At 38.2% G+C, this 21485-nt stretch overlaps 2 protein-coding genes and 1 long non-coding RNA gene across 5 annotated transcripts in view; 1 reads left to right on the top strand and 2 right to left on the bottom strand.

Annotated features, from left to right (window-relative positions):
• Window positions 1-5809: 5809 nt before the first annotated feature.
• DEFB110 (defensin beta 110) lies at window positions 5810-12957 on the bottom strand. Of its 2 annotated transcripts, none has more exons than XM_031688363.2 (2): window positions 12877-12931; window positions 5810-5943 (listed from the first exon to the last, which is right to left on the bottom strand). In XM_031688363.2, exons 1-2 carry the CDS (start codon window positions 12929-12931, stop codon window positions 5810-5812), a joined length of 189 nt encoding a protein of 62 aa, XP_031544223.2. The 2 variants fall into 2 exon arrangements, with proteins under 2 accessions (XP_031544223.2, XP_072800786.1); XM_072944685.1 differs by lacking the exon at window positions 5810-5943 and adding an exon at window positions 8214-8528 and having other exon boundaries at window positions 12877-12957.
• A 1529-nt stretch (window positions 12958-14486) lies between these two features.
• LOC116284694 (beta-defensin 112-like) lies at window positions 14487-20826 on the bottom strand. Its single transcript, XM_072944684.1, has 4 exons — window positions 20523-20826; window positions 19011-19113; window positions 17762-17905; window positions 14487-14794 (listed from the first exon to the last, which is right to left on the bottom strand). The coding sequence occupies exons 2-4, from the start codon at window positions 19063-19065 to the stop codon at window positions 14631-14633; spliced, it is 363 nt and encodes a 120-aa protein (XP_072800785.1). The 5' UTR covers window positions 19066-19113; window positions 20523-20826; the 3' UTR covers window positions 14487-14630.
• Window positions 20827-20945: 119 nt separating this feature from the next.
• LOC140687583 (uncharacterized) overlaps window positions 20946-21485 on the top strand; it is a 49848-nt gene continuing 49308 nt past the window's right edge. For both annotated transcript variants that reach the window (XR_012061974.1, XR_012061973.1), the window contains exons 1-2: window positions 20946-21188; window positions 21404-21474. This is a non-coding gene — a long non-coding RNA (uncharacterized lncRNA). The remainder of the gene's footprint in view (window positions 21189-21403; window positions 21475-21485) is intronic.

Here is a 21485-nt window from a genome sequence, read left to right as displayed (position 1 = left end):
GAGGAGAGTGATGAGGATGTGTCCTGCAAAAGTACATGGATTGTCCGATCGATGTTCTTTACAACTCCACTTTCTATTATTTTTTTATTTTTAGCAAAAGGCTTGGTTCTTACTAGATGCCCTGTAAGTAATAGTGAGTATTTATTGGGTATTTACTAAATATCAATTACTACCTGAACATGTTACCTGCATTATCTCAATTAAACATGGCAAACAAGCTTCTGAAGTCAATGCTACCATCATCGTTGGGCAGTGTTTTACCGTCACCATTTCTTACTGAGGTAAATGAGGATTCGCAGATCCTTTAGTAACTTGTGCAAAGTCACTGTACTAGTAATTACCGTTGCTGACGTTACACCCCAAAGCAGTCTGGTTCTTGAACCCATGTTCTCATCCACTACACCTGAGTCAGTGAACTTGTGAATGTACAAATTTCTGAAAGGCAATAATGAGTTCCTCTAATTGCTTCCTGTTGTTAACAGAGCACTAAAAGCTGTTTAAGCTTTGGTAAGTGGTGAACGACTGACCGGCTCTAAAAGCAAAAGGCAAATTCATGCTCAGAAACAGCAGAAGGATTAGCTGAATCAGTGGTTCTCTGAACGTCATAATTTCTGGAATCGATTGGGATGATTAAAAAAAAAATTCTCCTGGGAGCCACCTGTGAATTGTCTCACTCTGTGATTCAGGGGTAGGGTTCAGAAAATTGCAGTTTTAAATAAATGCCCACTAAATCTTTCCGTTGCTTATCCAGGTCTGATGCCACTGGTTTAGTCACCCTCTGTGTGTTTGTCAGGCATGAATTCATCTTTATCATTTCTTCCATTTGTACGATCAGATTCCTCACTTCTCTTGCTCTGATTCAGGGATGCCTGAAATGCAGGATGAAGCACAGTTGTCTCCCCAGGAGGCCCAGGAGAGCAGCAGCACCCGGGCAGTTATGTCCGAGCCCTGTACTAAGGCAGTGGGTGGAGCAGTGTGGACAGACTGAACTGACCATGGGTGCCACTCTACTTCCTTCTGGCTGTGTTGCCCTTGGGCAAAGCACGTTTCCCTCCCGAGTCTCACCTTTCCTGGGAGTGGTGGGAACACAGTCAGTCACCTTGCATAGATGATGTGGAGATTAAATGGTGCAAGATGAGTACTTAATGACCTAAACTCATGTTTTTTCCCTTTAGTTTCCTATCCCCTGCATTTTCCTGTGCTCAGGATTCATACGCTGGTGTTCTGCTGGGAATTTCATCCACCTGTGGAGGAAAAAATATTTTACAAATACATATATTTGTGTGTGAGTATATATATATATATATAGGTAGACACACATAGTGTACTGAGAAATGGAAAGAAAACATAGTGGGAAGAAAACAACTGAAAGAATTAAATAAAATCTGCAAATATTTCTAGTTCCCATCATCCTTACTGAAGTAAGTCCCTCAGTGATGTCACAAGGGAAGCCCACTTCTCCCCCCCACTTCTCCATCAGGCAGAGAGCTTACTGCAGAGTCCCTATTTTGTTAAAAGTTACTAAAACTCGTAATACATTTGAGAAAAATTGCTTCTCATGTGAGATAACACAAGTAAGAATGTATTTTAGAAACTGAAACCAGACTAAAGAGTGCAGAGAGCTGTCAAGTGCACGCTTCTGTCACTTTGAAAGTTTCCCTCGGAGTCTCAGGACTGAAGAGACAAGGTTTATGACGTGTTTCCAAAGTCCATTTGATACAGTTCCCAACTGCTGAGCATTCATACCCTGAACAGATCGCCTCCACCAGGGCCCCCCTGACCAGGTGACTGATTTCAGGATGCAGAATGGACCTGTTCTTTGACATTAGAAAACCCTGGAGTTGACCCTTAGGCTTGCTCTTACTGAGTGACCCTTGTGAGGTTCGATTTCCTTATTGATAAAACTGTGATTTTAATATCAGACTTACTGAGTTGTGCTGTAGCGCAGATGAGATCATGTGTGACTCTGACAAAGAAATCACTCATTCCTCACTTTAAAAATTACTGAGCTCCCCCTGGGGGTTGGTACAACTCAAGACTCTAGGAGTGAGCAGTAGGCAAGGTGTGCACGGTCACCGCCACGCTTGGAGCTCACTTCTCAGGTATGAATTGCTCTTTGTAAAATTCCACCGAGTGTTAGGAAGGGGAGCGCCTCTCAAGAGAAGTATTGTGTTACGTGATCCCGAAGATGACTTGCACCATCCTGAGAGGGGGTGGCCCACAAAGGGTGGCTCGTGCTGCATAAGCCAAAGTTAAATATTCCTGAGAGTGTAATGTATGTGCGGAGCAAATAGCAGATGAGAGGCTGATACTTGGCAAGCAGTGGACAAATGGTGGGAGCGGGGGTGGTCAGGGAGCGGCAGCGTCTCCATCTCTCCTGGGCTTCTCAGGCCATGGGGAAGTGGTGGATTTTCTTATATGTTTGTTGGAAGGCGTTTTAAGAGTTTATGAATTCACGCTGGCATATGGTGGGAAAACCTTTGGAAGGGAGTACTAGCAGAGTCAGGGAGGGAGGTGTTCTTGGAGAACACTGCAGTGGTTGATAAGGGAGAAGATGGTAGCTTAGACAAGGTGTCTCTCTGAGCTGCCAGTCCATTGTTCCCCTGGGTCTTGACTCTCCCCATGGTTTCATTCAGTTCTTCTCTCCTTGAACCTGCTTAAACTCCTACCACTCAGGTCCACCACAAGTAAGGAGAGCGTGTCCCTCAGTCTGACCTATTGTTAGATCATTGATATGTATCTGCCTCGCCTACCCCACTTCCAGTCAGCCCTGAGTTAGATTTTGTACTTCGTTAAGGAACAATCCAATAATACGACCTACTGACCCATGTGGGAGTTCATGGCAGGGTCTTTCCCTGTTATCTCACAATACATGTGTACTTTAGGGGACATTCACATCCCCCAACAGGGTCTAACACACAGACAAAACCAGAAACTCCCACAGGGGACATTTCAGGTTAATTTAGAGATTAAAATAAGCACTTTAGAAGGGAAAGGGCGAGAAGAAAAGAAATGAAGAGGGAGGGGAGAAGGAAGATAAGAGATTGATTTGTAGATGGATGTGGCTCTGATGCGTTGCTAAGACAGTTGAACTCTAAGTTGTATGTGAATCCCTGGGTGCTGGTTAAAATGCAGATTCTGGTTCAACAAGACAGAGATGCTCCATTGCTCACTAGCTCTCCTGTGATGTAAATGCTCTTGGTCTGTAGAGCACACTTTGAGTATCAACGCCCGGAGCACATCCGTTAAAGAGGCACTCACCCCGTCAGAGTTAATGTTCTTAGTCGCAAGTTTAACCATGTCTTACTGAATTAATCCTGAACTATTTATCAGCACCCCTTGGCTAGCTCTGTATTTACTTGACTCATACATAGTAATCTGGGCAGAACTTTGAGAATGTCCTTCTCTAGTTTTCAAGAAAAAATTCCAATAAATGCATGACTTTTATTGAAGGAACATGTGCCAGAAAGAAGGAAAACATTACAAATAACAAATTCCTATGGCTGGTGAAGTTTCTTAAAGCAAGAAACAATGGTGATGTTATATACATGAAACTCACTACAGTTGGAGATGAGAGACATCTGTATTTATGGTTGACTTGTGTGGCTCATAGTTTAGTTCTACGTCTTAGAAGATCATTGAGTCTGTGGCTCAGTAAGCAGGACTATAGTTGAAAAACGTCACCAATTTACCTCCAGAAAGAAAACATGCATGCTGTCATCCAAGACTTAGTAGTTTTCAAGGATGTTAAGTTTGTTAATGATGCCTGGGCAGTCTACTGGGTAATGGCTTTAAATTTTTGATCTCCAAATCTCCAGTTTTCATTTAGAAAACTTTATTACCCTTGTTTTTAAACTAACTCCCCAGCTCCCATGGTTTTCTGTGGAAACATAATAAAACCATGTGGGCAAAAGTTCTTGAACAATTTGTCCCTGAGCTACGGACATTCTACTTTGAAACTTGCAGCCTCCAGGTCTCTTGTGTTCCCTGCAGGGTCCTGCTGTGGCTTCTGTGTTCTGCTTGATGGTTAATATGTTCTCCTTTGAAGTGGCTGGTCTGTCTTCACCACCTTCTGAGTTTACTTACAGCTCTGCGGTTTGTTCATGGCTCTGATTCTCATTGCTGTTTTAATGATACTGCTCTTCTCATCTTCCTATGGGGGGGGGTGAGGGTGAATTCCCCCCCAAGCTTCTATTGCTGCTCCAGCTGAAGTCTGCTCTCCTCTTTTCTGACCGATTTAGTGACTCACTTTTTCAGGGTCCCCAGATGAGATACCAGTACACTCATTTTTTAATGATTTTTTTCTCTTTTTTCTTTTTGGGGGGTAGGTAATTGGGTTTATTTATTTATATTTGGAGGAAGTACTGGGGATTGAACCCAGGACCTTGTGCATGCTAAGCATGCACTCTACCGCTTGAGCTGTACCCTCCCCCACAATATACTCGTTTTTTACTTCTTACTTTTTATTGAAGTGTGGTCAATTTACAATGTTAGTTTCAGATGTACAGCAAAATGAGTCAGTTATACATATACATACGTACATATTTATTTTTCAGCTTCTTTTCTGTTATGGCTCATTACAAGAAATTGAATATAGCTCCCTGTGTTATACAGTAGGTCCTTCATGATGTCTGTTTTACATATAGTGATTTAGTAATTATATAGAAATTAATACATTCTTAATTTCCTATATGTCCCTCATGTGACGGCAGTGTTTCATGTCATTCTCATAAACAGTGTTCATTCCAGTTACCTGCCTAGCGTAGAATTAAGACTATGACTCTCACAGCCCAGGTATAAAACCTCAAGACTCGCTGGGTTTGTTGTAGCTTCGCTACCCCCACCCCACGCTGGGCTGCCTCCCTGCTTGCTTTTATCACTCTGGCTTTTGATTTCTTCTTTGGTCTAGTATGTAAAGCTACCTCATTCTAGTGAATATAAGTAGGTAATTAATAAGTTAAAATTGCACGTATCTAAAAGCGCTGACTGTTTGTAGCAATAAAGGTTCTGAATTACATCTCTCTGTCACATTATCAGAACCAGAAATCTCTGAGCTTGGCTTTTTGTATGTGTTCTTGTTTTTCTCTCTCTCTCTCTCTCTCTTTTTTTTTTTTTTTTTTTTTTGACTCTAACCTGTCAGAGAGTCGGGGAGTGAGGAGGGTTATTTGGTTGAATCACCATGGTCAGGAGTCAAACTTTTAATGTTCCTGTAGTAAGAAAGAAAGATTTGTAAGAAAATGTTGACCCCTAATTAAATCCTGAGATGAGAATTATGGGAAAAATCCCCCCCAAGGGGGAGTATAACATGGCATGGCACCAGAGAACTTGTTATAAACGAACCACATAAATAAATTTGTGTTTATCTCAAATAGGAAGTCTTCCTCAGCCTCATCTTACACACGAGGGAAAGAGATCAAATGCTAATGTGCCTTTCTGTTTTGAGAAACCTTTCCTGCTTTTGTGTTACTTTCCATCATTTCTTAAGAATCCTTCCACTTACCCCGTAATTTGCTTGTGAGCAGAGAGAAGTAGAATGTATGTGGCCCAAATGAGATTATAAGCACAATGCGAGTTTGTTCCATTGCTTCACTGATACGTTCATCCATCTGAAATACAAACAAGTGAGCAAAGAATAGACAGACTAGAGACAGTAAATTGTTTTTATTGATGTAAACAGTAGCATTTAAGATTTAAAAGTACGTGTTTCCATTAAACATTGCGGGCATTTTCCTGTTACCTACTCTTGGGCCAGTCAGATGCATCTCTCTTCCGCGCCGGGATGCCCAGCGGTGCTTCTGATTTCCAGGATTTATATGCAGCACCTGTTTCTCCATCTAATGCAGTATCCGTAGTCATACTCAACATCGTCACAGAATGTTTTGCATGTGCCTTTCACTGCTTGGCATCTCTCAAATCTGTACTTTGGTTCAAGCTCACTTCTGGCTGCAATCAAGAAAGACATCTGAAGTCATCAGCCTGACTTTTCCTATGGGGGGCGGGTGGCTTTGTACCAAAGGGAAATAAACCTGGTCTAGTCATGAGACCATGGGTGGGGGAGGTGGAGCACATGTCAGGATGTCTTACAGCACAAACTGTCAGCTGTTTCAGAAAGAGACCCAGATACAAACATTTCACTTGCACGAAATGTGTCACGTCCTCAGCTTGCAGCTCACATCAGTGTTAAGCTTCCACTGGCTCCTAGGGGCTCTGCTCCCCTGTCTTTTTTTTCTTACTTTATTAAGATCAGATTGACTTTCCCAAGCTTTCATTAAGATGGTGTTTATAGGTCTTTAAAAACTTGTAATTTTCATTTTCTCAATTTTTTAAACCTACTCATTGCCGCTTCACAGTATCATTAGTTCAGTACTTCTCCCTTCCACGTTACACTGTTAATTGAATTTTTTTAATATACATATATTATATAATATACATAATATATATAATAGAGCAAACGTTCCTTTCAGCACTCTGCATAACATACTGTAGCACTTAATTATATATATATGTTCTTAAACATTTGTTATGGTAGCTTATTCTTGTAGCCAAAATATAAACCCTTATGTGACAGTTATGATTTCTTCTGATTCTTTGTTACCTCCTACCCAATACAGCTGGATATTGTAACACAGTAGGCACGAAAATACTTACTGATAGAGTAATTTATTAAAAACTAAACCACTTTAGATATGCACATGGAAACACAGTTTGGTTGTACGTTAAATGTTTAGTAGAGAGTGGAGCCCCATGGGGATACTGAGCAATGTAGGTAGACATTTTCGGTTTTCACAACTGGTGGAAAGGGTGCTATTAGCACCTGGTGGGTAAAGGCTAGGAATGGGGAAGAAGCATCTTGCTTGCTAAAGATACAGTGCACAGGAGAGCTGTTACAACAGAGAACTGCCTGGACTGAAGTATCAGTAATGCTGAGGTTGAGAAACTGTTTCCATGAATATTGTCAACATACTTTTGAAGGCATTTACACTGCAAGGCAACACGCTGGACCATCAAAGTCTATTTTAAGTTTTTCAAATGTGAAAGATCATGCATGCAAGGCTCCAATATATGCCTAGGAAGTAATTGTTTCTTAATGGGAACTCGTATGCTACTATTAAGATAAAACTAAAACTGAAACCATCCCTTGTGATGGAAATATATCCAGAAGCTTTATCTTAATAGGGAAAATTTATTTCCTCATACATTTTGCTGGGGTCTCATCTGCATTTGGAACATGGGATGAGACACCAGAATAAAAATGTCAAGGATGTAGCAGGGGCCTGGAAATCCTTGTATCTTTCTGAGTCCGAGTCTGGCCTACAGGTATCCACTCAATAAATCCCCTTTTCCTTCAGTTAAATGACCAAAAGATGACTTCATTTTATTTTGGGAGGAAGAGAATTTCCTAATTGTTTGATTACTATGTTGTGGTATTGATGATACTTTTTTTAAAAAGAATTCTGAATGAATGCAAATGAGGAAACTGTATTCCTGAACTCATAAAAGAAGCAGAGTTTGCATTTTTGAGTAGAAAATGCATGATCCAGAAGTGCTGATGAGAGCATTGTTGGGGGAAACTACAGTGGCCTTCAGAGGAGGCAGGTGGAGAGGAGCTGAAGGGGGGAGAGACCCCGCCTTCTCCCTCTGCCGTGTGTGTGACCCCCGAGCCATGGTCATCTCTCAGGACCGAGGAGCTGAGTTCTGCTGCCAGTCCTAGTTGCTGGCTTCCTAGGTCAAAATAATAAAGGCAGTCTCTTCTCTATGAAATTATTTCCTTCCCTTTTCACTCCCTCTTCAATTTCCTGACACACATTTTTCTCCACCACATACGAAATGCGGAGAGAAACTGGAGCTGATTGTGTGTTTCCTCTGTTCCTCCGTTCTGACACCGTGTCCTTCTCTCACTCCAGCCCGGTGCTTTCACGAGAAGGATCTGTGCTCTAGTCTCACGGGACCAGTGGGTTTATATTTTTTTTCCTATGGGATAATCTGTACACAGTGTTTAATAAGAAAGTAACAGCACGTTGCTCCTGGAGGCTTGATCTGATCTCAGAAGTCAAATCAGTCAGTACCTGTGACCTGGGTTTCTTATGTCAGCGAGCACAGGGCCCATAGAAATGGGAACTGTTCTTGAAGAACTTGCGTAAAATAAAAATATGCTTCCTTCCGGTACCGAGACGTCCAGAGAAAATGCAAGGTAAAGGCACCAGATGCGTGTATGACATAGAACCACCTCTGAATGGTTCACTGCTACATTTTATTCCATTCTTTGTATGTGACAGTGATACACAGGCCTGGAAGGCTGTGCTGAAAGCACGTGAAGGAATACTGAGTAACACTGGTCCCTCTTCTCGGAGCATGTGTCTCTCTTGTCTTCTGCCACCGTTACTTCTGCAAGCAGCAGTGAGTTGAAGGTCTCATGCAGTAAGCAATCCTAATTTCACTTTCACGGCACTGAAGTTTACATCGACCATTGCCCTTTCTGCACTCTCTCCTCAAATCCAAGCTACCATAGTGAGGATATCTCCTTCTGGCTGTAAGAAGGAAAGAATGGCTGAAATTAGCACTCTAGCTATGACATGCCCTTATTTTAAAAGGAGAGAAGCAAGAGATCGTGGAGTAGGGCAAGAGAAAAAGTCCCCTTCTAATTTATGATGGGGAAATCTTCCTGAGCAAAGTGTAAGTGAATGTACTGTCCTTTGATGCAAAGTAAATCCTGGAAATTAGAAAGTGTCTGGGACCTAAGTGAAGTATGCCAGCTTCCTTCCTTACAAGTGACTGGAGAGCAACTGGGAGATCATTTCCAAAGTCAACACTAAAAGAAGTCCACGTAATTCACCTCCTGCTCTCACAAACATTACTTAGATTGAATGTTGTGCTTAGTGAGTTCTCCTTCAAGAGATTTCTACTGCAGCTTGATTTTACTTTTCTTTAATGTCAGGAGAGGCACTGTTAGGCAATTCGTCTGAATTCTTCCAATTCCCCTGTATATTTTGAGATTTATTTTCCCCAAGAAATGAACTAACTTAGTTGTGTATCTGATGACAGCATTGATTTTTTTTAAAAGGGAATGACTACAAGATCGGGCCATTTTGGACCATTGCATGATTTCTAAAATTACCAGTGCTCCCAGCTCCATGTTTTGCCTTGTAGTTTGGAGACTGCCTCTCACTAAAGCTGATCATTTAGGGTAGTTGGAGATCCCTGGGGAACTGGGAGATGTTGGACTGATAGACTGTAAGATCCATTCTAAGCCAAATCTCTTTTAATTGCATATTTCACTTGATGCGTTGACCTATGTACTTTGAGAAGCCCTTTTTGTTTTGGGGGTCTTTTTAAATATACAAATCACTTTTGATAAGTACTTACCTTAAGATGCTGTGAGATTAAAGAGAACTGGTGTGGGAGAACTCTGAATTTTGCCAATGGCTGACCACAGGGCAGACTCAAATATTTTTTATATATTCATGGTATGAAAGCAAATGAATCCTACCACTAGTTTCTACTATTCATTAAGGTTTGGTATCAAATAGTTCCTCTATAGGCCAGGCCTTTCTGCCTGGATATTGTGTCTACATTTCCAGTTGGTGGTGAGTGATGGTACTTAGTCATGGGTCTCTAGACTCAGAATGACATCTTCCATATTGTTGGTACAAACAGCTAATATGAAACTTAGTTCTTCTGTTAAAATTAGCTGTCTTCTCACTATAACTCAAGCAATGCTGAATATGATACAAGATACAGCCAAAAATATGCATGGTTACTCTGAGCAGTTTAAATGTAAACTTCTAAATATCATTATTTACTCTGCAGTTTCTGGGGAAATTACTATTATCAAGCCTATGTATGATTCGCCAGTGATAGAAACCTGAATTATACTCATTTCAGACAAGAGTTCTGTCACATGTGACACTACACTGTTGTCCAATATTCCACCCTAAACTGACCTCACCCCCTTTCTATCCCTTCTTTGTCTAATTTCATTTTTCTGAAAATATTATTGTCTTCTTTCTCCTCATTCTGACCTCTAAATAGGAGTCTTCCCCTCGTGTCCTTGGACCACTGACACTCATCTTTGCAAGCACCCATCCACTCATTCAACTCTTTGGTGCACTTCTTGTCACACTCCATGACCGTCCCCAGGGCAGGCTTCCTCACCCCAGGCACTGTTGACCTTTTGGGTTGGACTGTTCTTTTGTGGGATGTTATCCTATTCAGTGAAGAGTGTTTAGCAACATCCCAGGGCTCTACCCATTAGATGCCAGTAGTGCCCGTTGTGACAACCTAAAAGGTCTCCAGACATCACATCATATCTCCTTGCCCTCACTGAAAACCTCTGTGCTGTGATGAGCCAAACATGTATTGCCTCTGCCCACAGATCCATTGTTCAGATACTGTCTTCTCTCTGAAGTCTCTGTTGATCACTTTCAAGAAAATAATGTCTCCGTTGCTCTCACAAAGCACTTGATAATATCATTCACATTATGCCTATAACATTTTCACATGTTCGGGGATTTCTTTAAACCCATATGTAAAACTCTACTTAATATATAACCTAAAAATGGGCACAATAGCTCCTCAAGTATCTTTAAAAAATTATTTTAAAAAATAATTTCCTTTTATTTTCACTTACTTGCTATTTTATGCCTTAGACTGTCTTTAACTTTCTTGGAAACCTGGGGTGGGGGAAGTCATGACTACCTTCTGAACGCAGAACTATACTCTCCTATCCACAGTCCATGTCAGGCTTAAAGAAAAGTGATTATTGGCAATAATGCAGTTTTCAGTTTGGCAGATAGAGTAAGACAGTAGATGAGAGTGAAACAAGACTTCATTTCTAGACATTCGGTGCCTTTATGTAACTTGAGAAAATGAGGAGGGAAAACGAAGTGACTTCAGTGGAAATTTGCCTGCGTAGAAAATGTAAGGACCTTTAATCTAGACATCTTTTCATCTGTAACAGTCTGAGTGGAAAAGGATGAGTTTTTGTACCTCAATTTTGAGTCAGAACTTCCACCATCTGAAGGTGAAATATAAAAAAACAACTGAGGGACTCTAAGAGTTGTATATAAGACATTTAATTTTATCCAGTTTAGTTCAACCACCATATGTTGGTGAGCTATAAGATGAAAGACAGCATTCTTACCACTGTATTATTGTCTAAGTGTCTCTATTCCATAGACACCTCTTCTGATTTTGTGAAGAAAATCTATATCTTGACATATTTCTTTTACTTTTTTTTTTAATCACTAATGGTAGCAGTTCTCTAAAAGTTTGGTACACATGTGGTTAACAAGAACAATGGCCTCACTTTGAAAAGATAAGAGAAAATATACAAAAAGTTAATCACATCAGTGTTTTAATCTATGCCACTGTATCCTCCAAGAGATTTATAATTTCTAAGTCTCAGAACACATAATTATAAATTCATTCATAAATGCATAAATAGCATTAGTCATTACCAGGGGCACTGTTATAAGGGAAAAAAATAAGCTAACACAACATAAAAACACTTGGCATAGTGATCTAGTCATGTTGGCTATTGTTGAAATTAAAAAAAAAAAAGAAATTTAAAAAGACTTATCACATGTTATAAGCTGTATGAATCTGTGTAGAATTTCCTTTCGGCCCTTCCTAGAGCTGGAAAAAATCCAGAGACCCTTTTGTGACAATTTTTGAATGGAGGGAGAGGAAGTTACTTTCTTAGTTAAATTAACAATGAACTGTATTACTTTGTTACTTCATTGATGTTTGGCCCCTATATAGAAGAATTTATTCCACTTGCAACTTTTAAGTGATAATTTCTCAGTTTATTATGTGAAAAGTGTTAGATTGTCATGATGGACTTTATAATATTCACAGTGAAATAATAAGTTAATTCATTCTCCTGGGTACTATTGTGATTTCCATTTATCCTAAAGATGTCGGCCAGGTTCTACAAAAGAACATTTTTCTGAAAGTTAGTGAATTGAGCATAATTTCAGGGCCGTTATTATAAACTGGGAAGACTGAACTCACTCTTCTACCGTAAGCTTTTTAAGAAGAAGGGAGGAGATTCAATGGTCTCTCCATCTCCAAACCTTACTCTTTCATTTCTGTACAATTCATACTTACATATTAGTTCAGAAGAAGGGAATCTGGTTACACACCTGGTGTGAAGAGATAATCCTCAAAGGGGAAGAAAATCTCATGAAAAATATCACCCATGTACGAGTACCCTAAACATTCACGTGATCTGCAGCACTCAGAGACAGGAGGGTAGCAACCAGAAATATTTAAAGAAAGGCCAACAAGGGACATGGTTTGCCTGTAGTACCAAGGACAGAATATTAGGAAAGTCTTCCTAGACTGGAAGTAGTATCCTGGCGGAGGTTAAAAAGAAGAAAAAGAAAAATAGAGCTCTATTCTAAACTGAACTGTCTACCATGTACCCATTGGTGATGCTAACGAATATTTTTTTCCAGCAAGCATCGATTCTGACTAACTGTTTCAGGATGAGGATGATGAAGCAAGATGAGATCTTGCAGGTCTTTTACACTTTCCATTTTGAAATCATCTTAGAGTTACAGAAGAGTTGCAAAGATCATAGGGGCCAGCTTCCCCTTATGGTAACGTCGCACTTAACCACGGTACATTTATCAAGACTAAAAAATTAATATCACTATAGTACTGTTAACTAAACTACAGACTTTATTCACATTTCACCAGTTTTCCCACTATTGGTTTTTTTTTTTCTGTTCCAGGGTTCACTCTAGAGTACCACATTGCATTTAGCATAAAAACCATTTAATCTCTATGTTAATACAATACTTTTAACAAGGAAAAATGGACGCCTCCTCAAATTCATTAACAGAAGTATACCCATAAACATTTTCATGTTACCTTGTAAAATTGTGACCCAAAAGAGCAGAATAAAGAAAAAGAGATGGATCTTCATGGTAGAGAGTTTCCTTAGGGGGCAAAAAAAAGAGCCAACAGATCTTCTTTTTCAAGTCAGCTATTTTCAAATAAGGAAACAGAGAACCCTTTTATTTATAGATTCTCCTGGGAAGTAGTTTTAACTACTGAGGCTTATCAATGGCAAGAACATTTGTATGCTTGGTTGAATAGCGCTATGTTCAAAGAACAGGGTCACAAAAATTATTATTATATTTTTTTCCATAAAAGTAAAACCTGCTTGTGTCACCTTAAATAGACTCTCATAAAAACACAATCTTTAAGGGACTTTAAAGGGATATGTGTCTGGATTGCTAAAACATCAGGGTGAAAATGTTGCAATAATACAAATCCTCTATTACATGTTACATATAGTACTAAATATTCTGATGCTCCTAGTGTTAAGTTATTGAATATTGGAACCATAGGATTTTAGAAAGCTAGAAGTTTCCATTGATATTTCGTCTGCTTACAAAGAACTAGGGGGTGGGAGTTTGAATGATTTATTTCAGTTCACATAATGTGTAATTATTTAAATGAACATGATCATTCTGGAGTCACTAATGAGTATGGGGAATTACACAATAGGTTTTTAAGTATGACTTATGAATTTCTTATACCATCTGATTTCACAGTTCTAGGACCAATGTTTTTAATTCTGTTTATGGAACCAGAAGTGATTTCTGATCCAATTTGCATGCTGTCCAAGACTATTATTTCAGGTGGAGGGAGAGCTGCAGGTTTTACACAGTACCCAGAACAGTTAATTGACTCTCTCCTACCACAAAGTCAGGAGAGTTTCTAGGATAATCATTGTTAAACTTCAGCTACAGCACAATCCCCTAGAGGGCTTGCTAAGAGCAGATTGCAAGACCCCACCTCAGCACTTCTGATTTAGTAGGTCTAGAATGGAGCCTGACAAATACATTTCTAACAAGGTCCTGGTATGCTAACACTGCTGAAAGTCTCCACATATTACTCTAGAAAACCGGATTCAAAACTCGGAAGAATGAATCACAGAGTCATAAAATCTGTGCCATCAATTAGTAAAGAACGTGGAGCTTCTTGAAGATTCTCATCAAATCCTTTCATGATATAGGCGAGGAAAGTGAGATCAAGAGAGATTAATCTACTTGCCTAACAATGATTATCCTTAACGCCTTATTTTTTTCTCAAAAGACTGGCTATGCTCTTGAATTATTTTTACTGTAAGAATTCTATCAATAAGCAGAGGAAAAGTGTAACTAAGATGAAAAAGTTATAAGGACTCCGTAATACTTCAAAACTCTTGTAACCATTTTCACTAGCTCAGGGATAACACATACCTTCCGTCTCTTAAAACCTCTCTCTCCATTCTTGACTCTTCTCGAAGAATGCTTGCTTTACATCACCAATCATTTACAACGTGCTTTTCACACATAGAATTGTCCCCAGAACCTCATTGAACACAGTAGTTCCATCAGGGACTTCTCTCCTATCTGCTGCTATTCCCAAGTTCAAAGCTCTCCTCTGTATTCTAACTCTTTCTTCCAAGCAGACACAATGTTCATGAATGATTCAGGCTGAAATATATTTTATTTAATTCTTTATTTATTAGAGACATATATGAACGGAAATACTAGGCTGTGGATGAAGTAATCTAAGTAATGAAGTAATGAGAAGGCGCTTCGTGCTGGTCTTCTTTCTGCGAATGGGACTCTTCAATACGTCCTAGGGTCACACTCTCTCATGCAGCAAATAGTCGTCGGTCTTTTACAGTCTATCATCCTAAATTCTTTTTCACTGCATGTAGTTTTGCATTGACCGCCAAGCATTGTACATGCGAGACTCCGATTAAGGGGGACATAGTGCCTTTTACTTTTGTCTGAAAGAAAGTGAGACGATGGGATTAATAATCCCAGTGAGAAATGCCTAGATTTAAAAGACAAACACAGAGGCACAGACCACAGAGGGGAGACGAAGGAAAGGGAGCATCTCATTTTTTCCTTGGAATCTTTCCTCTCTGACTGTATCAGAGAGCTAATCAATAAAATGAGCAAAACATCCAGTTCCTAAGGTACGTGTCCCACCTCCACACCTTTCAGGTGATTAGGCAATGAGTCCACGAGAGATACCTGGAGAGCTTGTGATGTATTACTACCTCCTCTGTCTGTCTTGCTCATCCTCTAGAGCCACTGAATATGAGTGGTCCAAGCTCCATCTTCTTCATACGTTATTCATGCTTGTTTCTGTTATATGGTGACTGCTTTCCTCTTCCATAAGATTTCATTGTTCATTGTAACCTGACTTCAGCAGTTCTAAAATACTGAAAAATACTGCTTTATTCTTATTAAGTATCTCAATTCCTCTTGGATCTGCACCCCACCCTCAACTCCAAGAGAAGTTCCAGTTAAAAACGGACGCTTTGGGAGATGAATATAATGTATAGAAATGAACAGAGGGATGAGTATAATAAACGCTTCAGCGATGCTCTTAATTTTTCAGTGCTACTTTCCTTTTTTTTCTCTTTCACGCTAAGGTTTCTGAAGCTATAGAAACTTAAAAATTTTTTTGCCCAGTCTCATTTTGCACTATTATTTATCTGATTTTGTAACTTCAAAAATCACGGGGAATGAGTAAGGATATGGGTATCAGAAGGTTTTCATTCATTTCCTGTGTCCCGAAAGAACAAAACAACAAATAAACGGTGCAGATCAATGCAAAGCTAGGTCTGGGTTCAACGCAATAAAGATCTTCTTAACATTTAAAACTTTTGTAAAGATCATGAAAGATATGAAAGATACTGTCTTAGGAAATACGTATCTACCACCCTGGGCAAATATAATCAGGTCCTATTGGACATATTTAGAAGGTGGGACAGAATGAGTGAACCACTGCCACAGATGTCTGTAAACATGCTTTCATTCTCAAAGACCTTTTAACTCCGTAATTAATCAAACCCTTGTCCATCTTTTTTTGGTAAAATATTTTGTAGAGACTTAAACATACATGTCATTTTAAATAAAGTAGGAATATTATTAATCTATTTTGCAAGTATTTTAAGTAAAGAAGATTTTGAGGCTACACTACACTGAATATCCTTTTATCATCCTCTGGATTTGGAGAGTGATGTGAATTTTGGCATTAAGTGATATCATATGGTATTTTTCTTTCTCTTTCTGGCTTACTTCACTTAGAATGACATTCTCTGGGTCCATCCATGTTGCTGCAAATGGCATTATTGTATTATTTTTATGGCTGAGTAGTATTCCATTGTATAAATATACCACAGCTTCTTATCCAGTCATCTGTTGATGGACATTTAGGTTGTTTCCATGTCTTGGCTTTTGTAAATAGTGCTGCTATGAACATTGGGGTGCATGTGTCTTTTTGAATTAAGGTTCCCTCTGGATATATGCCCAGGAGTGGGATTGCTGGATCATATGGTAAGTCTATTTTTAGTTTTTTGCGGAATCTACATACTGTTTTCCATAACGGCTGCACCAAACTATATTCCCACCAACAGTGTGGAGGGTTTCCTTATCTCCACACCCTCTCCAGCATTTATCATTTGTGGACTTTTTAATGATGGCCACTCTGACTGGTGTGAGGTGATACCTCACTGTAGTTTTAATTTGCATTTCTCTAATAATTAGCGATATTGAGCATTTTTTTCATGTGACTATTGTCCATTTGTATGTCTTTATTGGAGAATTGCTTGTTTGGGTCTTCTGCTCATTTTTGACTGGGTTTTTCTTTTTTATTAAGTTGTATGAGCTGTTTATATAATCTGGAGATTAAGCCTTGGTCAGTCTCACCTTTTGCAAATATTTTCTCCCATACCTTAGGTTGTCTTTTTGTTTTGCTTATAGTTTCTTTTGCTGTGCAAAAGCTTATAAGTTTAATTAGTTCCCCTTTATTTATTTTTGCTTTTATTTCTATTGCTCAGGTAGATTGCCCTAGGAGAACAATGCTAAGATTTATGTTGGATAATATTTTGCCTGTGTTTTCTTCTAAGAGGTTTGTAGTGTCTTGTCCTTAAGTGTTTAAGCCACTTTGAGTTTATTTTTGTGTGTGATGTGAGGGAGTATTCTAACTTCACTGATTTACATGCAGCTGTCCAGTTTTCCCCACACCATTTGCTGAAGAGACTCTTTACTCCATTGTATGTTCTTGCCTCCTTTGTCAAAGATTCATTTACTGAAAGTTTATGGGTTTATTTCTGGGCTCTCTCTTCTATTCCATTGATCCATATGTCTGTTTTTGTACCAATACCATGCTGTTTTGATTACTGTAGCTCTGTAGTGTTGTCTGGTCTGGGAGGGTTATTCCTCCAGCTTCACTGTTTTTCTTCAGTAATGCTTTGACAATTCTGGGTCTTTTGTGATTCCATATAAATTTTAGGATTATTTGTTTTAATTCTATGAAAAGTGCCCTGGGTAATTTGACAGGGATCACATTAAATATGTAGATTGCTTTGGGTAGTATGGCCATTTTAACAGTATTAATTCTTCCAATCCAAGAACATGAGATATCTTTCCATTTATTTAAGTCATCTTTAATTTCTTTAGTCAATATTTTGTAGTTCTCCACATATGTCTTTCACTTCCTTGGTCAGATTTACTCATAAGTATTTTATTTTATTTTTTGGATGCAATTTTAAAAGGGATTCTTTACTTTCCTTTTCTGATATTTCATTGTTAGTGTAAAGAAATGCCTAGAAAGTAAAAGACAAGAAGAGCTATGTAAATGGGGACTGGGCTGGAGACCATACTTAGAACATTTCCTTCATTTCATTTGACAGACAGTAATTAAAATGGGCAAGATATAATGCCATTTGTTTTATATTTACCTCTGTTGTCTTTCTCTGTGCCATACTGTATGTTTTCAAATCTTGTGGAAGAATCACGTGTCTCTGAGTATAGTTTCTCTAACTTCCGTCGACATTTGATTTTTGATAATGACATAGAATTGCCAACAGGCTGGTCAGAGCCCTCTATAAAAGAAAAAAATTATTTCAGAAGTTAAAGACAAAAATGTCTTCCAAAATGAAGACACTGACCTACTTACCTTTACTTCATGGTCCTATATACTAGAAAAGGTTTTAGAAAATGATAAACAAATAGTGCACATTTCTTTGAAATTGGGTTGAATAAGTAAATGATTGGGCCATTCCTAAGATTACCTCACCTGGCTATCATAAAGAGTAATAAATTAATGTGGGTAAAAGGCAGAACAGATGCTAGGTATTGAAAATCATTATTACTAGGAAGAAAAGGCAGCAGTGTTTACTGAAATTTATATAATTCTGCATAATATCTTGGAAAATTTCTAGAAGTAGAGGGATTTTAGTAAGCATATTCCAATGAATTTTTATGAAGTTGATGAAGGAAAAATTAATCTTACTGAAATTAACTGCAATCCTTGAGTACATGGGTTACATTATCAATTAAAGTCTGTTTACTTGTCTGCTTTTGGTAAGAAATTGTAAGCTAAGAAGTTATTTATGTGTGAGTGTCAGAACAGAGTAGCAGTGAGAGAATAGGATTTATTTTTTATTTAGATTTATTTTTGGGTGATCTCCAATTTCAGGAATGACAGATATCTTGGTGATTCAGGGAAAGCAGCAAGATAAAGATTTCAACTGGAAATGAGTAGATGTGCACTAGTCTCATTTATGAATATAATAAAACTTGTAGCATGCCATTTAACCTCACTTAACTTCTGCTATCAATACTATAAATGTGGGATGAATGATTTCCAAACATAAATTCATTCCACTTCAATTTCTTTCAGATATGTTAGTACATTAAATTTAGCAGAATTTGAGTCTTAAATAAGCATACTTTTCAGAGATCGAGGCAATCATGATAGCACTATTTTCTTCCAACAACAGACAAACTTAGTGAATTCCAGCCCTTACTAGAGTATGTCCTTAAAAAATTACTCAAATATTTTCTTATCTAGGGACTGTAAATAAATATAGTGTGGTCCTGCTAATATAATATAATGATTCTAGAATGTGAATGATAGTCACTTAAAAAAATCCTGACACTCTGCTCATTTGGTGCTTACCCCTCTGGCAATAATATTCATGTTACCTGGTGGAACGAAGACACCAAAGAACAAAATAGAGAAAAAGAGAAGGATCTTCATTGCAGATGATCTCTTAGGAGAAAACAGTCCACAGATCTTCTGTCTTAACTTGTGTTGTTGAAATAAGGAAGAAAAGATTCCTTGATTACTGAGGCTTATTAAGAGTAAGAACATTTCTATGCTTGGTTGAATAGTACCATGTTCAAAGATATTGTTACTAGTAAAAGCTAATGCCTTGTCATACAAAAATGCCATCTAAGGGTTCCTCCCGAGGTCAGTTTCTTAAAAAAAAAAACAAAAACTTTTAACAGTTATAGGATTATGGGATAAATTGCTAAGTGACCAAGTTTGAAAGTCATACTGCAGTAATTGCATGATATTCCAGAAGTATGTGTTTTATATAATCACATGTACTGTTTTAATGTCTACAATGTGAAAAATGCGTCTCAATGTAATGGCAAATTCAAAACAAAATTTTAGACTGAAATTACCAATGAGAATATTTAGTTTCTTACACATAAAAGTATTGAGTTCCAGAGCGGTCAGGTGCTTTCATGATCCATATATTATTTAAAATATATACAAACAGTAATAATGACAGTATAATAACATGCTCAGAAATTACCTTATCTAGCTTATTTGTGCCTTGAAGGAAAGAAAAGCCATTCTCCTCAAGTAGGATTCATAAATTTCAATGTATATACATCCCAGGTTAAAAAGTCAGATTGCATTTCTCCCTCTCTCTCTCTCTCTCTGTCTCTCTCTCTGTCTCTCTCTTCTGTGTAGCTTAGAGTTATCTCTGAATTCATCCACAAGTTTTCCATGGTCTGTTATAGTAGATATTGGAGAAAAGCAGCTGAAATTGTTCCCTAGATCTCATAAGCAAACATTAGGAGCATCTCTTTCTACACCCAAAGAGGACACTAAGAATCAGTGTATGAAAGGGTCCTGGTCAGCATTAGTCATCCTTGTTCTATAGCAACAGAGGTTTTTGCTATTAAATCGAGTATAGATATTGAGAATCTTGGCCAAGCTTCCAGAACAAAGTAATAATGAGATATATCGCAGAATTGTTTCCTTCTAAAACTGATGTCTTCACTCCATGGAATATGAATTAAAAATGAAGAACTTCTTTTGAAAGCTAAGAACTTCTTAGAAAGCCCAAGATTGAGAATTTCGCCAACATCTGATATAGAATAAGATCATTTAAACTTAAATCTGTGTAAGTTTAATTCAGCAGAAATTAATCACACACCTACCACGTGCCTGTTATTACTCTAGTTCCTGTGGTATAACTGTGAAGAAGGTAGGGTGCTTGAGTGTTAGGGATGAGGGTAAATACTAGCTGAGTCACTGAAAAGGAAATTCAAATCCTATTAAAATAGTTGATTGGGTACCTTGTCTGTTATCAGAACTCCCGTGAATAAACAGAAGAAAAGAGCAGAAAAGAAAGGTCTCTCATTGATTTTCTATTCTATTCCTTTCCAAAGATATGACACAATATGTAACATTCTTACCTTCCTCCAAGGACCGAAGCCAATTAGAATTTTATTTTGGGTAATTTTTTTAGTAAATCTGGAGGGGAAAAAAAGAAACCCCAGCAAATTAAAAACATAACTGCTGATTCACTTAGGATAGTTTGTAACCCAGATCTAATCCCATGGAGATCATGGAAACCACTCCTTGTTTTGAACAGGGAAGCATCATTTAAGCCTTTCACTCTGGCTGTCCAACACGTTAAACACATTGTGTAGAATCTGTAGAATTAAACTATCCTTTTCAACATTTGTTGTTTGGATATGAGACTATATATCACTGAATTTTTTGTTTGTTTGTTTTACAAATGTAAAGAATGTTAAATCCTAGACAACAGGATACTTTAGGAATGTTTGGATTCATTGGCAACATTCTATGATCAGCTCATAGTTATTCCAGATATTTTAAGAAACAGATGAAAAGACCTTGTTACTTCCGTGAGAAACTCAAGTTATTTTAGAAAATATATGCAAAGAAATATACGTCAATGCAATAGGGAAAATGCCGTAACAGTTACAGGAAAATAGTTCTTACATGTCTTCCGAGTGTATTTTCTCTCCTGGAGCACAAAGGTCAACTTTGAAGATTGCATTTCACAGTGTTTCTGGACCAGGGATTTTATGGATCTAATAAGAAAAGCCTAAATGGTGGGAATTAAGGCAAAAACTAGGACCCTGAGCACATTAAGAAAGTTATTTCATTGTTCTTCATTTTCTCTTCGCTTCCTATTTCTCCTTATTAAATTATAGAGAAGCAAATTATTACTACAATTAGTGGCTTGGGGTCCACAATATTTAGATTTATCAAAAACCATGCCACCTTGGATATAAAAATGCCACAAAATATGTTTGCTCTCTACTAGTCAAGAAACAAAGAGAACAGCTTCCCTTTGGACCCTGAGGATGTCCTCTTCAGGAGCTAAGTCTCCCTCAGGTGAGTTGCCC

Source organism: Vicugna pacos, chromosome 20 (assembly GCF_048564905.1).
Source record: "Vicugna pacos chromosome 20, VicPac4, whole genome shotgun sequence".
Classification (NCBI taxonomy): domain Eukaryota; kingdom Metazoa; phylum Chordata; class Mammalia; order Artiodactyla; family Camelidae; genus Vicugna; species Vicugna pacos.
This window is presented reverse-complemented; position numbering and strand designations above follow the sequence as displayed.